Source organism: Jaculus jaculus, chromosome 10 (genome assembly GCF_020740685.1).
Source record: "Jaculus jaculus isolate mJacJac1 chromosome 10, mJacJac1.mat.Y.cur, whole genome shotgun sequence".
Taxonomy (NCBI): Eukaryota; Metazoa; Chordata; class Mammalia; order Rodentia; family Dipodidae; genus Jaculus; species Jaculus jaculus.
In genome coordinates, this window is record NC_059111.1 from 82,608,994 (window position 1) to 82,626,284 (window position 17,291).

The 17,291-nt window shown below is 37.7% G+C and overlaps 1 protein-coding gene across 5 annotated transcripts in view; it reads left to right on the forward strand.

Annotated features, from left to right (window-relative positions):
• The window catches only part of Ptprz1 (protein tyrosine phosphatase receptor type Z1), a 174,416-nt gene that overhangs the window by 69,123 nt on the left and 88,002 nt on the right, over positions 1 to 17,291 (forward strand). For all 5 annotated transcript variants that reach the window (XM_045160208.1, XM_045160209.1, XM_045160211.1 and 2 more), the window contains exons 3-4: positions 13,463 to 13,642; positions 16,470 to 16,621. In XM_045160208.1, the coding sequence (XP_045016143.1) occupies positions 13,463 to 13,642; positions 16,470 to 16,621 (332 nt within the window). The remainder of the gene's footprint in view (positions 1 to 13,462; positions 13,643 to 16,469; positions 16,622 to 17,291) is intronic.

A 17,291-nucleotide genomic window follows, 5' to 3' on the forward strand; every position in this document is an offset into this window, starting at 1 on the left:
TCCCATCCACACCTTGGAGGTCACTGTCAAGTACAACACCCCAATCTTTGTGAATTTTCTCTCCCTTATTAGCCCTCGAATATCCCTTATATCTTAAAAAATAGCCTGTTCTCCACCATCCTGGGAAGAATGTTAGACTTAGTTATTGGATTATTTTCACAGAAGTTTGTAAGAAGCAGGTGATTATTTGGGTCAAATTATTTTCATAAAGCATAGCCAAGAATAGCTCAGAATTCTGAAGTCATCATGCCCCTGGTTATAATATTTCCCTTTCTCATTAAGAACTCTCCACCCTACCTACTGTATGTACTTTTTTGATACTGGCTGGGTTGCTCGTTACAGAGAAATCTGAGAAATACTCATACTCAGCTCTTAAGTGGTAAATAGTTGTTGAGTGCTCTTGAAATTGAAACAAGAATTTTTCATTCTAAACAAACAAACAAAAAAAGTCAAAAGAATCCAGTGATTCCTATAAATATGGAAGGAACTATTTAACTACTTAGAGTCACTGTTTGCCCATGGGGAGTCTCATGATACCTTTCCACATATTGCTATACGTAGTGATAACCTCAGACATGAGAAACTCTCCTGGATTCTAAGGACAAGAAGTCAGTGGGTGGGCATGATGAGACAGTTTAAGTCTAAGAGGGATTTCAAAGACTCCCTGAGGGACTGGGAATTAGGAACTATTGATTTCCTATGCTGATCCTAAAAACAGGTATCATGGTTCTTAATCCATTTCTTGAAAAAAGAGAGAGAGAGAGAGAGAGAGAGAGAGAGAGAGAGAAGAGAGAGTTGGCTGATAATATAGGAAAGGTCTTACAGAGCACCAGCAATGACTATAGCAGTGGATTGTACCCTAGGAAAGAATGGGGAAAAAAAGTATTAACCAATATAAATCAAGAACTAAAACAGTTAAATTTCATGGAGAATGATGGGCTGGAGAGATGGCTTAGCAGTTAAGCGCTTGCCTGTGAAGCCTGCAGACCCTGCTTTGAGGCTCAATTCCCCAGGACTCATGTTAGCCAGATGCACAAGGGAGCGCACATAACTGGAGTTCGTTTGCAGTGGCTGGAAGCCCTGGCACATCCATTCTCTCTTTCTCTCTGCCTGTTTCTCTTTCTGTCTGTCGCTCTCAAATAAACAAGAATAAATTTCATGGAGAATGAGATTTTAATGTCGTATCAAATTATCTCTCCACCAATTACGTTCTAATTACAAAGAGAAAAAGTTAACATTACAATAGAAAAGAATGATATGCTACTTTTATCAGGGAATCAAAGTAAAAACTAGCAATGATGAGCCACATAGAGATCCTGGGAATATGACACAATGAGGAGAAAAGAACATTCTTTTCATGACATTCCAAATAACAATGCAAACCCTGAACCTAATTGTGAGGAGGCAGATGAATTCAAGGTGAGGGAAACCATAAAATACCTGTAAATTTCGAAAGTGTCAAGATCCAAGAAAGTGGAGAACATAAGCACAGGAGCTGTTTCAGGTGGAAAGCAAAGACAAACGAAAGGAAAAAACAACAAATGCCCCCTAATAGTCTTATTTCCTTAAAAACATTACTGAGCCATGTGGGGAGTTGCTCAGCAAGGGAGAAGGACTAAAGGGCACCAATATGTCATTGTTAATTTCTCCGTTTTACAACTATATTGGGATTCTGTACAAAAATACCCTTGTACTTAAAAAGCACAGACTGAACTATGAAGTTTTTTTTTAATTTTTTTTAATTATTATTTTTTTTTAATTTTTTATTTATTTGAGAGCGACAGACAGAGAGAAAGACAGATAGAGGGAGAGAGAGAGAGAATGGGCGCACCAGGGCTTCCAGCCTCTGCAAACGAACTCCAGACGCGTGCGCCCCCTTGTGCATCTGGCTAACGTGGGACCTGGGGAACCGAGCCTCGAACCGGGGTCCTTAGGCTTCACAGGCAAGCACTTAACTGCTAAGCCATCTCTCCAGCCCTGACTTTCTTTTTTAAAGTATACTAGGTGCAGAAAGTTAAAATGGAGTGCTTCCATAGCACATGTCAATATTTTGCATTGACCACACATTTTTATTGCTTAATTTAAAAAAAGTAAGAGAGTTGGAATTAAATATCAAAATCCTGTTGTCTTCCTTAGTTAGCCAGGAGACTACTGAACTGGTGTAAGCTAACAGGATTTGCCCTGCCCTGGCTTAGTGAACATGCTCCCATTTTCAACATGTAAATTTAATGCTACTGTTCCTAAATAGAGGGTTAAAGAATGTTAACTAGGCTGCATAATGGAGATGCATGGTAATTTGAATCCATTTACATGTACCTCTTTTATAGTTCCTTGCCAACTACTGCTTATATTTTAGGTGTAAGCCTTTCTCTCCTTTGGCATTTTTATGTATACACTTTCAACTTGAGACATGTGATAGTTTGGTAGACTATTGCAATAAATTATTTATAATATTATTTTATCTGATTTATGAAGTATCTTGTACCAGAGTTACTTATATTAATCCTCATATATTTGAGCATGATCATTCAGAAATGATAAGGAAAAAGGTGAAATATGTCCTATTCAGTCTTCTGCTCTACTAGGAGTTTCATGACTGAGGCAAAAATAAATGGAGATTCAGAAAACAGGACATCTAGAAACATAACAGTAGAAAATCTGATGCATGTCACATTAAGATAAAACACCTTTAACTCTTAAAGTTTACTTTAATATTTTAAAAACTGTTATAAATTTGCTATATCTGAATCTAAACTCAGTTTATCACAGAAACATGTCCATTTGTTCATTTCCTCACTTCAGGTCTTTCACTTTGGTGATAATATTTTATCCAATGTTCCTTTTATATTTTATAATTATTTTAGCTCTCAATGAAATGAATATTACAAATTACTTATAAATAAATAGATTTTAAGCCGGGTGTGGTAGCACACACCTTTAATCCCAGCACTTGGGAGGCAGAGGTAGGAGGATTGCCATGAGTTTGAGGCCACCCTGAGACTCCATAGTGAATTCCAGGTCAGCCTGGGCTAGAGTGAGACCCTACATCAAAAACAAAACAAAACAAAAATTCAAAAGATTTAGGTGTCAAAATTTTCCTGTTTAAGTGAGCTCCTTGTAAATGTCTATTTACAGAACTCACTTGGTTAGGAAAGACCACAGTATGGTACCAATGTGCATAAATGTAGATTTTTTTTAAAGGCAAATATGTTTTTAACTCTTTGAGAGAGTTTTTACACTGCTAGCTTTTTTAAAATTGTTTCATTCCCAGTACTCAGGAAGCTGAGGTAAGAGGATTGCTGTAAATTCAAGGCCAATCTGACACTACATAGTGAATTTGAGGTCAGTCTGGTCTAGAATAAGACCCTACCTCAAAAAATATAGTAATCTACAAGAGTTTGCTCATTATTATTGTTATTATCATCATCATTATTATTATCCCTAGTATCACATGATAATTGTTATTTTTCAATATCTGCATTTTAAAAGACAAAATAAATTATACATATATAGGATATTATATGATGTCTTGATACATATGTATATTGTATAGTATTCAAATAAGGGTAAACACATCTGTTCCCTCAGATACTTGCCATTGTTTTGCAGTGAAAACGTTCAGAATTCTTACTTTTAATTTTAAGTAATTATACAGTATGTCATGGATTTTGTTATCTGAAGTTGCCTACCATTCAGGAGAATACCAGATTTCCTCCTGTTGTTCTAAATCTCATCATTTGTGATAACATAGATAGTGCTGCAGGACATCGTGTTAAGTGAAAAGAACCAGGCACAGAAAGGCAAATGTTGCATTATATCTTCCATCTTTTGAGTCTAAGGAAAAGCAATCATGTAGGTGCCAAGAATAGAAAAGAGATGGTCAGACTCAGGAGAGGGCACAGAAAGGAAGACATGGGGACTTTTGGTCAGTGGGCCATTTAATTATGCTCTGTGACAGTCTTTCTTGTCACCTTGCAAAGAAAGTAATGTGAAATTTGGCTTTTGTCATAGACAGTATCATCAGGCAAATTTTAAAATATATTTTTCATTCCTTGAAATCAACCATCTGCATTGGGAGGAGCTTGGAACGAGGGTGGCTGTCTAGCCATGCTGACAGTGGAAATGGTCTAAGGAAGAGCTCAGTTCACCCTTGCAGATGCCACTCCCATCTGTAATCAGGACTAATGATATAATCTTGATATAGATTTAAGAAAACGATGGCTCTTCCATTTTTCTGCTCCTCCCCACCCTTCATCTAATGTAGGTTTATAACATATCCATGTGGGATGACAAGGTGTTGCCTTTTGACTGTGACACTACTATCTTCAGTCATCTACTGCCTTGCTATGAGAACTTGGCTGATCAGTTGTTGAAGAAAGAGGAAACTTGGATAAGTGTATTGTAAAGCAACTTTCAGAGATACTCTATGTAAGAAAGGGGCTTTTAAAGGTTGTTCTGTTCCTCACCCCCCATCTCCTCCTCCCTTTTTTTCTTTTCCTTACACCAAAGAGTGATTTCTAGGACTGTGTCACACTTCTGAATTCATTGTCTCATAGATAGTAGCCAACCTGCAGCAACAAAGAAATCTCCCTCGGTTTCTGTCATGGAAATGTATAGTTTGCTTGCTTTTTATTGAGAGAAGTTACTTAATGGTAAATGCTACAGAAGGAAGGATTTGGCAATGAATCAAAGTACACCTCCTGCAATTGAAACCCTGAACAGTAAAATGCAATGGATTCATATAGACAGAACCAGGAAAATAGGCGATATCATGCATGACAAAGTTATTAATCTCTGAGCCTTGTCCTCCTTTTGAAAGCGGTGACTTGTCAATGGCATTAGAGAAACAAGAACTCTGTGGGGTTCCTGTTAAATTTCCTGTTTTCCCCCAGTTTGATTTAATATTTGATACCAGGCTAGAGAAATAGACATGATGCAGTATCAGAACTCATCATTATCGTTCTCTTATTTTATAATTTAGAAGAAAAGAAAACAGAGGACATCATGGTTACCATTGCTCAATAGCTTTTGTGAAAATTACCTAGCTTCCCCAAATAGATTAGAGATGGGGGCAGAGGAGCTTCCATACAAATTTTGCAGAACTTCCGTCCCCTGGCCTTTTATCCTGCTGCCATAATATCCTACCAATCTCTCCTTAGTACTGCAACTGCCTGCCCTCTATTTGCCCATCAGTACTCTAACCTTGACCAGGTATTAAACAAGTGATAGAACCAAAAGTACTGAGGTTTGAGTTCTACTGCTATTCGTTTATGCTCGCGCCTGGTTCTGACTACAACCTTATCACTTTTTCCCCCACGATAAGCTTTCAAATGACCATTGCATTCTACTTTGTTACCTTTCGTCACTGTAATCTGAATTCCAAGTCTGGGGCTGTAAAACTGTTTCATTCTAGAAATACTAGATTTGGGGTTCAGAAGTAACATCCATTGATTACTTTTCCATGGTGATCTGTCTATGACACCTAGTTTTGGGATATTCCTCCATTGTTGAGAAAATCTTTCTGTGATTTTTAAGACATAATTTTCTGTTCAATTTGCCATTCTCTCTCAAGCTACTCCTTCTTGAGTTTGGCTCTCCCTGTTTCCCCTGTGCTCTCTGTATGTTTCTGCTCTCAGATCATAGATTAATTGACCCTGCTTTCTCTTATCAAGTCTAACGGAAATATTTCATCCAGCTAGGTGTGGTGGCACATGCCTTTAATCCCAGCATTCCGGAGGCAGAGGTAGGAGGATCACTGTGATTTTGAGGCCACCCTGAAAACTACATAGTGATTAGAATGAAGTCGTACCTTGAAAAAGACAAAATAAATAAATAAAGCACATGCTGACTCTTCCCCCAAGTGCTTAAAAAAAAAGAGAGAGAAATGTTTCATCCACATGTGTGGTTTTAAGCTTGTACCAGCAGCTGATTGTTCACAGTCTGTATCTGTAGCCTAGACCTCCCAATGGTTTCAACAAGTCATCTTTCTTTCTCTTCTTTCTTTCTTTCTTTCTTTCTTTCTTTCTTTCTTTCTTTCTTCCTTTCCTTTCCTTTCCTTCTCCCTTCCTTCCTTCCTTCCTTCCTTCCTTCCTTCCTTCCTTCCTTCCTTCCTTCCTTCCTTTCTTTCTTTCTTTCTTTCTTTCTTTCTTTCTTTCATTCTTTCTAGGGAAGGTTTCACTCTAGGCAAAACTGACCTGGAATTCACTAATTCACTATGTAGTCTGAGGGTGGCCTTGAACTCATGGCAGTCCTCCTGCCTCTGCTTCTGCCTCTGAAGTGCTGGGATTAAAGGTGTGTGTGTGGCACCACACCTAGTTCAGTATTCATTAATATGATTGCCTGATGAATAAGGCCAGATTCAAACACATTTTTTCTATCCAAACCCCTACCCACGTGACTGGTACTGTAACACCTCCAAGTTTGGAAGACTTAAGCCTCAGCATGTGTCCTTCTCCCTTCTTCACATCCCATTGAAAACCTTCCCAAATGTTTCTAAATCCTTATAGGTTGCATTCTGTTTTTTGTCCTAAATTCTACCACATGGGTTTATCCCCCATCTTGGCATAACTACAAATTTTATTGCAGTTTGATTAAAGTAACAGAACAATTAGGATGAATTATGAGACTATTATGTTTGTTCCATTTATTGATTTCATTGATACTTATCACAGATAACATTATACTTTCCTCAATGTATTTATGTCTTCTTTCTCTTATGTATTTACTTGTTCCATAATACTCTGTAATACATTTAGCATTTCAGGACAGAATTTTAGTTGCTATGTTTGTAACTTTTTTGTTTGAGATTAATTCCAAACTGAAGAATTCATAGTCTTTCAAAGAATTATTTTGGGAAAGGTTTTGTGTTTGTTTTTGTATATATTTATGCTACATTTCAGCTTAATGGTTTCTTTAAGTATCATAATGGTACTGGCACATATGTGGTAGAATGTTCCTAAGTGCATGAATAATTAATTACCTCTGCTGTCATAGAAGCCCCTATCAATTGGAAACTTCAACCAGGCTTGCAAAGAGTTTCTACTGGGCTGTTGAGAGTGCCCCACAGGGTCAGATGAGGAAGACTGATGCCTCCCTGACTGAACAGGCCCTTGTTCTAGGTGTTTGCATCGAACCTGTGTTCCATGCAGCGTTGCCCACACCATTATCAACCAACTGTTTTGCTGTGTCTAGCTCTAAAAGCCTCTTTGGCTAACATCAGAAACAGAGTACATACTGGATGCTGTATTCTTGTTTACAAATGGGAAGTTACCTCAAACATCCTCTTCCTCTGCTTGCATCAGCTTATGTGCCAGCATTTACTAGCATGACAGAGATCACTTAAAGACTTCTTTTTCAGTACTTGAAAGTTGAGAAATCTTCTGTTAAATCTACTTCCTCAAGCAGCTAAGGACTGCATCTGAAAAAAATACATTTAATTTTTGAAGATTTATTTACAGTTGGCGTGAGTCTGTCTGTGTGTTTCCATGTGTGTATATAGGTGCACCTGTGACAGTGTGCAGGTGGATGTCAGGGAACAACTTTCCTATAAGCCTTGCCTTCTTTGCATGAGGTAGTGCCTATCGTTTTTTTCCACTCCATTCTCAGGCTTCAGGGAAATTCTCCTATCACCACCTCCCTTCTCCTTTCTAGAACTCTAATTGGTCAGTCTGGGTAGCACATGGACACTAAGGATGTGAGACTGTAGATTACTACTGAAGCAGGTGTCCATTCAACAAACACCCATTGAATTCTCAAGGTCCGAATTCTAAGAAAGGAGCTGGATAAGAGACATATTGCATTTCAAATAAGCATAGGAATGCTGTAAACAACCAAATAGCATAAACGCTAGTAAAAAGATGTCTATGAAAATGTATATTGCTACCTGTCCTACTGATATACCACTATAATCTTTGATGAGGCAGCTTTGAGTGCTTTACTCACTGAAGGCCTCTGCCTGTGCTCTGCACTGTGTTCTTTTATACACCATATGTCTCTCCTTCTCCCTTTATAGACTGTGTTAGCAGCCATTCTCTGCACTGAACTAAGCTGACATGCTGGCAGCTGTCTGGGAAGTGCTGAACTTCTCCGCCACTCGAGTTTGCTGAGGCTCATCACTCATGTCCCAGGATTCCTACAAAACTCTCTGCATCCTGTAATATTTGCATTTCTCCACTTTGGCTTATCATATCCACTCCTCTAGGCATTTCTGTATTTTTTTGACATCCCTCCCAATAAATATACTTCTGCAATATAAATAAACAACAACAAGCAAACAAACACCCTTGAACTCCTGCATACCCCTACACAGTCTGGAATTGATTTCCCTTCCACTTAGAATAGAGGATGCATAACATGCAAATACTAGACCCATTCATTTGATGAACAAACACTATTTCACAAAGCCTTCATGTGTTTCTATTGTATGCCAGACTCAGTATGGGAATAGTATGTAGATGAAATAAAATTTGTGGGTAAAATACATTTTTGGTTATATGCTCCAATAGTAGGCCTTAGAAATCTACAGGCATATTACTAATTCAGTGAACCAATGAATGCATGGAAGATTGGATACATACATAAATATATGAGGGAATAATTTCCCTACATGCTCCAAGAGCTCCCACTTACTTTTCTGCAGTCATTGGTATGGGCAAATCATCCTGATGATCTTCTGTAATGAGGCAGTGTTCTAATTTCTTCCTTCACAGCACACCCAAATAAAACTCAGGCCGAATCAGTTTAATTCTAAAGAAACTGCCTGCATCTGCTTCCTCAGGTGATCACTGTGAGGCTGTGGCTTCAACAGGGGCTGCAGTCTCCAACTGACTAATAAATATATTAATTTTAGGATCCATGTGATGATGCTTAAGTGTAAGACAAATCCAGTGCTTTATTATTAATGACAGGTAAAGCAAACTTACTGCCTGGGCTACCTCATAGTGTTTCTGTCTACTATTTTGACACAGTTTCTTCCCTGAGTTCTCTACCCCTGGACATCTTAAACAAACTACCTTGCATGAACAGCCTCAGGTTGGCTTTTATTTTCCTCCTGGACTTTTCGTTTGTTGGTCTTTCACAAAAATAAAAATCTTTTTCTTTATTCTGGCCTCTCATTTTGCCTTTGAGGATTTTTTGTTTGTTTGTTTGTTTTCTGTAAAAAGAGAGAGATAGATAGAATGGCCATGCCAGGGTCTCTTGCCACTACAAATGAACTCCCGACACATGCATCACTTTACACATCTTGCTTTATGTGGGTGGCTGGGGACTCAAAGCAGGCCAGCAGTCTTTACAAGCAAGTACCTTTAACCACTGAGATCTCTCCCCAGCCCCTTATTTTGCCTTTTAAAAAAAAAATGTTTTATTTATTTATTTATTTATTTGTTTACTTGAGAGAGAGAGAGAGAGATTCAGAAATAGACAGGTATAGAGAGAGAAAGGGCACACCAGGGCCTCCAACCACTACAAACGAACTCCAGATATGTGTGCCCCCTTGTGCATCTGGCTTATGTGGGACCTGTGGAGTCAAACCTCAGTCCTTTGGCTTTGCAAGCAAGCACTTTAAACCATCTCTCCAGCCCCTATTTTGCCTTTTAATAATAAAATTAAGGCATTTTCTAGAGTCTCTGACATTGCAAGAATGATGATATAGTAGATGCTTTAAACTGAATTTACAGTCTATAATTTCCATGTACGTTAAATATAATACATGATTTAGTATCATTGTGTTGTAAGACTAGGCAACACAAAGTTTAGTTTTTGGATGTTTCATGACATCCTTCAGCAAAGGTTTAGTAAGAACTACCCATTTGTCATATAACAAAAGTCAAATGAAATCTATAAATGATTTAAGAAATGTTTCTTTACTTGGCCATTTCTTCTTTTTACTGTTTCATGTTTGACCCTAATGAGTTCAAATGATAGAACAAAACCAAAACCAATTTTTATTTAATGCAACAAATGTTTATTTAACACCCACTATGTGCTAGATCTTTCTTTTAGATACTACAGATTATGGAAACAATAAATAAACATAATTTATTAGAAAGAAAATAAAGGAGAGTGCTGGAGGGATTGCTCAGTGGTTAAAGCACTTGCCTGCAATGTCTAATAAGTGAGCTGAGTTTGATTCCCCAGTACCCATATAAAGCCAGAGGCACAAAGTGGTGCATGCACTTGGGGACCATTTATAGCAGCTGGAGACCCTGGTGTACCTATTCTCTCTATCTGCCTCTCTTCAATCTCCCTCTGAGCTTGCAAATAAATCAATAACCTTTGAATAATAAATAAATAACTGAGAGCACATTAAGAGTGACCATGAGAAAAAGTGTATTTGATCCAAGATATTCAGAGCAGGTCTTTCAGGTAAGATTCATTTGAGCAGGGAGCCAACCAAAGCCAGAAGGCAGGCTGTCTGGGCCTTGGAACACTCTAAAAGCATTCCAGGTGATAGGAACAACACAAGGTTCTGCATGCTCTAGATACAGAGCTAAAGCCAGTGTGGCTACAGGATCATCACCACTGTGGTTGGAAATGAGAGCACATGGGATGTGTGTGAGTGGAGTGGTGATATGTAGGCTCTGACAGCCGTGGTATGGAGTGTATTTTTTGAGTGAAATGGACAAGCCTTGGAAGGACTTAAGAGAAGAAGTAACACGACAGCTGGTATGTATTTCAAAAGACTGATTCCTGGGTTGCATTGATTTTATCTGCATAGCAGGTTGTTGTATTTATGGTGATTTAAATATGTATTACCTCCCAGTTTATGGGGCAGGGGGGGTTCAAGAGTTGACAAAGAGGGCTTATTTAATTATGTTCTCTGCTCAGGGTCTCATAAGTCTGAAATCAAGATCTCTCATTTAAAGCTTGGGATTTTCCTTCAAATTCATTCAGACTGTTGGCAGAACTAATTCTACAGAGGACATAGGGCTTTTGTTTATTTATTCTGGTTGGGTGCTTAGAGGAATACTCAGCTCCTAGACTTGATTCTTTGCCTTATCCACATAATCTGTCAGATCCTCATACTTTACTTCTGCAAAGCCAAAGGGAGCATTTCTCACACTGACAATTTCCAATTTGCTGAGTAGTTTTCTATGACATAACTACAGCAGGGTCTTCCTTACCACCTTTGCCATAGGTTGTAATGCACCCATTATATCCTCAGGTCCTGCCCACCACTAAGCAGAGGGTATGCTCATAGGGTGGGTACACCAGGGAGTGAGAATGTGGAGCGCCATGTCATATTAGCACTTCCTACAGAAGGAACAAGCTTCTGGAAGTGTGAAGGGTGAACCTGCACACCAGAACCAGTGGAGATGCCTAACCTAATGCTTCTCCAAATTTTATATAGATGAACTTCCTGTGGATTGTGTCAAGATGTGTGTACTGACTTCACAGGACTATGGACAGCTGGCTGTCCTAACAATGTTGTTTGTGAGCTTGCTTGTAGAGAAGACAAGGTAGAGGAAATGATGACAGTGGTTTGGCTGGAGTGCTGTTAGTAGAGATGGAAGTGGTCTGATTTAGAGATACACTTTAAAGGCAAACCCAGCATGGCATGCTTAAGGGGAAACTGAAGCCTCTCAATGATTTCTAAGTTCAGATAATGGCAGAGCATAAGGGGAGCCTGACTCAGAGCACAAATCAAGAGACCCATTTTGATATGGTAAAAGGACGTTTTGAATCCAAGTCAAAAGGATCATTAAATGCACTGGAAAATAGTAGATTTATATATTATATGCAGTGTCATCCGAGGCTGGAAATGTCATGTGTCTGTGCATTAGAACTGTGTGATTTTCCAAGTGTGCTTTGAATTTTTTTTTTATTGTACTTAAAAATATAAGCAATGAAAAAGGCCATACAAGTGCATGCTGCACCTTCTCTCTTCTTTTACTGAAGGTGGAAGTAAGTAAAGGAAGCAGTGTTTCCTTAGGGAACCCATGCCAAAACTTCTAACAAGTTAAATCAATGTACGGTTACTGAAATCATTAAGACTATTCCTAAAAGCCAAGGTGTGCATCGCTGTGCGTATTTGAAGTGCACTGTGCTCAAGCACTCTCTCGAAATACAGGCAGACACGAGAATCAGTTTTCAGCACTTTTGATATCAGTCAATGCCCCACTATGAGATGCGCTACCTGATTTTACCCTGATTATATACAGTTTCATGCTGGGGCCACGAATTCCTTCTTTCCAGGGCTGTTTTGCAAAGCAGATTTGTTACATTGTGAGAAGTGGCCTCTGACGCAGCTTGTATTGACATTAGTCCCCAGTGTCTTCCTCATCATCTGAAGAAAATGGCACAGGCAGGAGTTGGGCCAGAAGAGGTGTTTAACTTATAATTTCTTGAGACGTCAATCATGCATGTTCTTGGACCTACCCATACTTGTTTCAAAGAGAAAAAAAACATTCAAAACTACATACATTGAAAATTACATTACCATTTTTCTTTTACTTGGGTTTAACACTTGGAGCACTACATGCACTTGACCAGAACACTAAATAGAACAGAAGACATTAGCACTTCCTTCATGCTAAGTTAATGTGGAATGAAATAAGGGTACAGAAGTTTGGTTCACAATTCCAGGTGAAAGTGAAATAAAGGGAATGGAGGCTACTTTTGGTTTAGAGGGCTGTTCATTCTGTAGAACAGATGAAAATTACTTTTACTGTACACCAAATTTTTCTGGAAAGCCTTATTTTGTTTGCCCTTATTATAGCCTCTAACAGACTTTATGCCCAGAAAAAGAATAGGAGGGAAGGGAAAGACTTAAAATGTAGTCAGATGATTTATGGCTTTGTTTTTGTTTTTGTTTTTGTTTTTACAAGTAACACTTGAGTAGGTGACAGTTAAGCCAAATCACTTGGTGTCAAGGTTGGCAGTACTTCTGAAGGGGGCTACTCCCATGGAGATGGCTCAGGACATCACCTCCTGGCATCTACACTTCTTTCAATCTGGAAGCCTGGGCAGGACTGCCTACCTTAATAACAACTTGTCATTTTATGATTTGGAAAAAAAATTGAATTCTAAACTTGGTGCATAATTTCCTTTATCAATAGTATTTTATGTTAAATCCCACACTCTAAATTGAGGTATAACTGTTGTTTGAACTAGTTCAAAGATATTCCAATTTGCCCTATTATTGTGTGCATTTTAATGTAATGAATTTAACTACTTGATGATGTAAAAACTTTGTTTTTTCATGGTAATTACAGAAATTTCCAGGTTGAAGATCTGTATCAGTGGTTAAAGACACTTACTTGCAAAGCCTGTCAGTCTTGACACAATTCCCCATTACCCACAGAAACCCAGATGCACAAAGTGGCACATGCTTCTGACGATTATTTCCAGTGGCAAGAGGTCCTGGTGCAGTCATACCACTGCTCCCCCCCCCCGTCTTGCTCTCAAATAAATAAATATTTTAAAATAAATGAAATTGGTTTCCCTACTCTTCCTTTTTCCCTAGGAGCACTGAATCAAAAGAACTGGGGAAAGAAATACCCAACTTGTAATAGCCCAAAGCAGTCTCCTATTAACATTGATGAAGACCTTACACAAGTAAATGTGAATCTCAAGAAACTGAACTTCCCAGGTTGGGATAGAATATCTTTGGAAGACACATTCATTCATAACACTGGAAAAACAGGTAAAGTGTTTCCATTTTATTTGCCTTTGATATACTTGCCAGAGCTACACTATCTTTAGATAAGTTTCATTTTCCTCTGAATAATGTGGTAGGAAATGAATAGAGGCTATTAGTAGAATAGACCAGAGGAAGCAAAGAAAATGAAATTCAGACAGCTTCTGGAAAATTTGCGCAAAAGTGAAATGATCAAAGTTTTCATGTCATGTTTTCCAGTTGTGTAACCACTGTTATCTTACTACTTGATGATGTGAAACAAATCATGTAACTATAACTAATGTAGCTTTATATATATTCTTCTTATTTATGAGAGAGAATGAGAGAAAGAGGTAAATAGAATAAAGTGTATGGGCACACCAAGGCATCTTATCCATAGCAAACAAACTCTAGACACATGTGCCACCTTGCCCATCTGGGCTTATGTGGGTACTGGAGAATCAAATCCAGGTCCTTAGACTTTGAAGGCAAGTGCCATAACCACTGAGAAATCTTCCCAGCCATTTATGTAATTTTGTCACTCCATTACTAGTCAGACAACCAGGATTTCCATATCTTGGGCATCCTTTATAGTTTGATCTTAGCTGATCAGTTTTATCTATATTCAATATTTGAATATGAAAAAGCAATCAACTGTAATTAAAATTTAAGAAAAAATTAAGAACCTTTTTAGTTGGGCATTTTAAAATTGTAAACCAGCCTAAGGCGGTATTTATTAAATGCTATTTTTGGAAAATGGCTTTTTAAAGCATGCAACATATAGCACCTTAAAAATTAACGAAAATACCAGTAAACCATACATAAACATAATAACGTTCAAAACATGACATTTTTGAATGTTTTATTTTATCATGAAACTATTTATCAGCGAATTAGGAAGTTATAAATCTATATTTTACATAAATTACAAAATATTCAAGCTATAATAGTAGCTCTATGGGGATAATTTTAACATAAGCAAATTTCTTCTCTATTTTCCATATTTAGGTAAGATAATTATTTAAAAGTAATAATTTAACTTTCATTAGAGTAAGAATTTGTCTATATCAGTGTCTGACATATGATAGGCATTTCATATTTATCTAATGGGTAGCAAAAGAATTATAGTATATTACATCATTGTTCAAATAACAAAAGTATATTTTCAAAATATTGATATATTTAATGTAGATTTTGATGTATGTTGAAAGCTATAGGCATATAATCTCTGTTTTATGTCTCTTAGGGCAGAATGGGGAGGCATATGGTCCTTACAGTCACTCTAGCTAGGTTCAACAGTGGCCCTTCAAATGACAGTTTGAAAGTTTGAGGATGTTACTTGCTTTTTCTTTAATTCAATTTCCTTAACTTTTAAATAGGAATTATAATGGCATGGACTTCCTGAGGTTATAAGTATTAAGTAGTTAAGAAGTGTGCAGCAATTAGTGTAGCACACAGCACATTTTGAATGATAAATGTTGACTATTGTTATCATTAATGATATTGTGCTTGACATTCTTATTTTCATAATTAATGGAAGTTTGTATTAGTAGTTGTCTCATTAATGTGCCAGACTGAATCACTTAGGCAAACAGTGATCGCTGTCTGTTTGATAAGGACACTTAAATCTGACTAAGAGACAACAAAGTCTTGCATAGGCTACCAGGCTCTTCATTACCCAGATTACTCATAAAGCACAGTCTGTAATCATTAGGATTAGGAAAGTGGCCATTCATAATTTAATCATGTAAGAGCTAAACCTCCTTCTAGGATTGGACTTCCCACCTGTCTTGTCTCAGTGACAAGTTCTGTCAAAATCTACTGTACTCATTACTTCACTACTGAAGAGCACGGAAAGGAAGTGGGCCAGGTGAAAAAACCTCAAGGCCCACCCTCAGTGACCCACTTTTGCCAGCAAGGCTCTACATCCTCAAGGCTCCACTGTCTTTCCAAACAGTGCCGCCATCTGAGTGAAGATTGGGGAAGGGGAACAAGTGTTCAAACACCTCTGAGAGACATTTTATATTCCAACCACATTATGCCTTCAGCTTTTTTTAATTTTTTTTTTATTTTTATTTATTTGAAAGTGACAGACAGAGAGAGAGAAAGAGGCAGATAGAGAGAGACAAAATGGGCACACCAGGGCCTCCAGCCACTGTAAAAAAAACTCCAGACGCATGTGCCCCCTTGTGCATCTGGCTAACATGGGTCCTGGAGAATTGAGACTCGAACTGGGGTCCTTAGGCTTCACAGGCAAGCACTTAACCGCTAAGCCATCTCTCCAGCCCAGCCTTCAGCTTTTTTGATGTTTGTGGCGAAAAGGTACATCAGGCACAGTACAGGATGTTTAAGTTGAACTTCCAAAGCTTAGTAGTTCACTTCTAGTTGCTCAGATGAATTTTCAAACCAGACACAGTTTATAGGAGGAAAGGATTATTTGAAGCTTATAGATTCAGGGGAAGTTCCATAATGGAGGAAAAAGCTGGTCCCCTTTCATAGGTCCACGCAGAGATAAATACCGCCAGCAACAACATAAGCAAGCATGCTCTAGGAACCCAGGCAAAGCTCAAGCTCCCTGCATATATCTTTGGCTGGAATTCAGATCTGCCCCCAAACACACCTCAGGACTAGACCCCATGATCGACCCACAATGAAATCAAGTTACAAGCCTTGAATAAAACTCCTGAAGCTATTGGGGGACATCCATTCAAACTGCCACACAAAGTGACTTAAAATAACTTTAAATTATCAAGTACTTGAGTTTCCTAGTGTAGGAGGGCATTGAGTTGAAATTTATCATTTTCATTTTCAGAAACTAAGATAGAATTTTGCTCTTTGATTTCATTTGTTTTAGTGGAAATTAATCTCACTAATGACTACCATCTCAGTGGAGGACTTTCAGAAATGGTGTTCCAGGCAAGCAAAATAACTTTTCACTGGGGAAAATGCAATACCTCATCTGATGGATCAGAACATAGTTTAGAAGGACAGAAGTTTCCATTGGAGGTAAATCAGGTGTTCCAAGGCTTTCATTTTCATTTTCTAGACCAATGAAATTGTCTTTTATAGATAATTTGATATATTTAACTCAAATGTTATTACCTATACAGTTGTATTTTGGCTTCTTGATGTATGCCTCCTTTCCTCCCAAGACTATAAATTCAGTGCTCCTAAGGCCCATTGTGAGTTTTCTGTTCCTGGGTTCCAAGAGGCCCCTTAAGAGCTGAACAATAAATACTGATGAGTAAATGAATAAGTAAAGCAATACAGGAGGGAATTTAATCTAAATACAGAATTGTTTTAGTTATATCCTTTCACTAAAATGAGAAAAATCTTCATTTTTAAAATCAGCAAAATAATTATGACATGTGACATATAATAAAATAAGCAATTTTAATACATATTTAGAACACCTAAATTGCTAGGTTTCCTGGGAAGTGGTTTGTTTCTATTAAGAACTTTAAGTACTTTACTCCCAATATTTTATGTTTTAGATTATAGCAACAATAATCATAACTATGGACAGAGAATAAGACATACATATTTATTTATAGTAATAAATCTGAGTTAAAAGATGATGGTTAAATATATTATGTCCAATAATGTATAGGTCTTATAAATTCATGTTTTGAATGTTATACTTAAACAAAAGTATCATTCTATTAGTACATTTAAA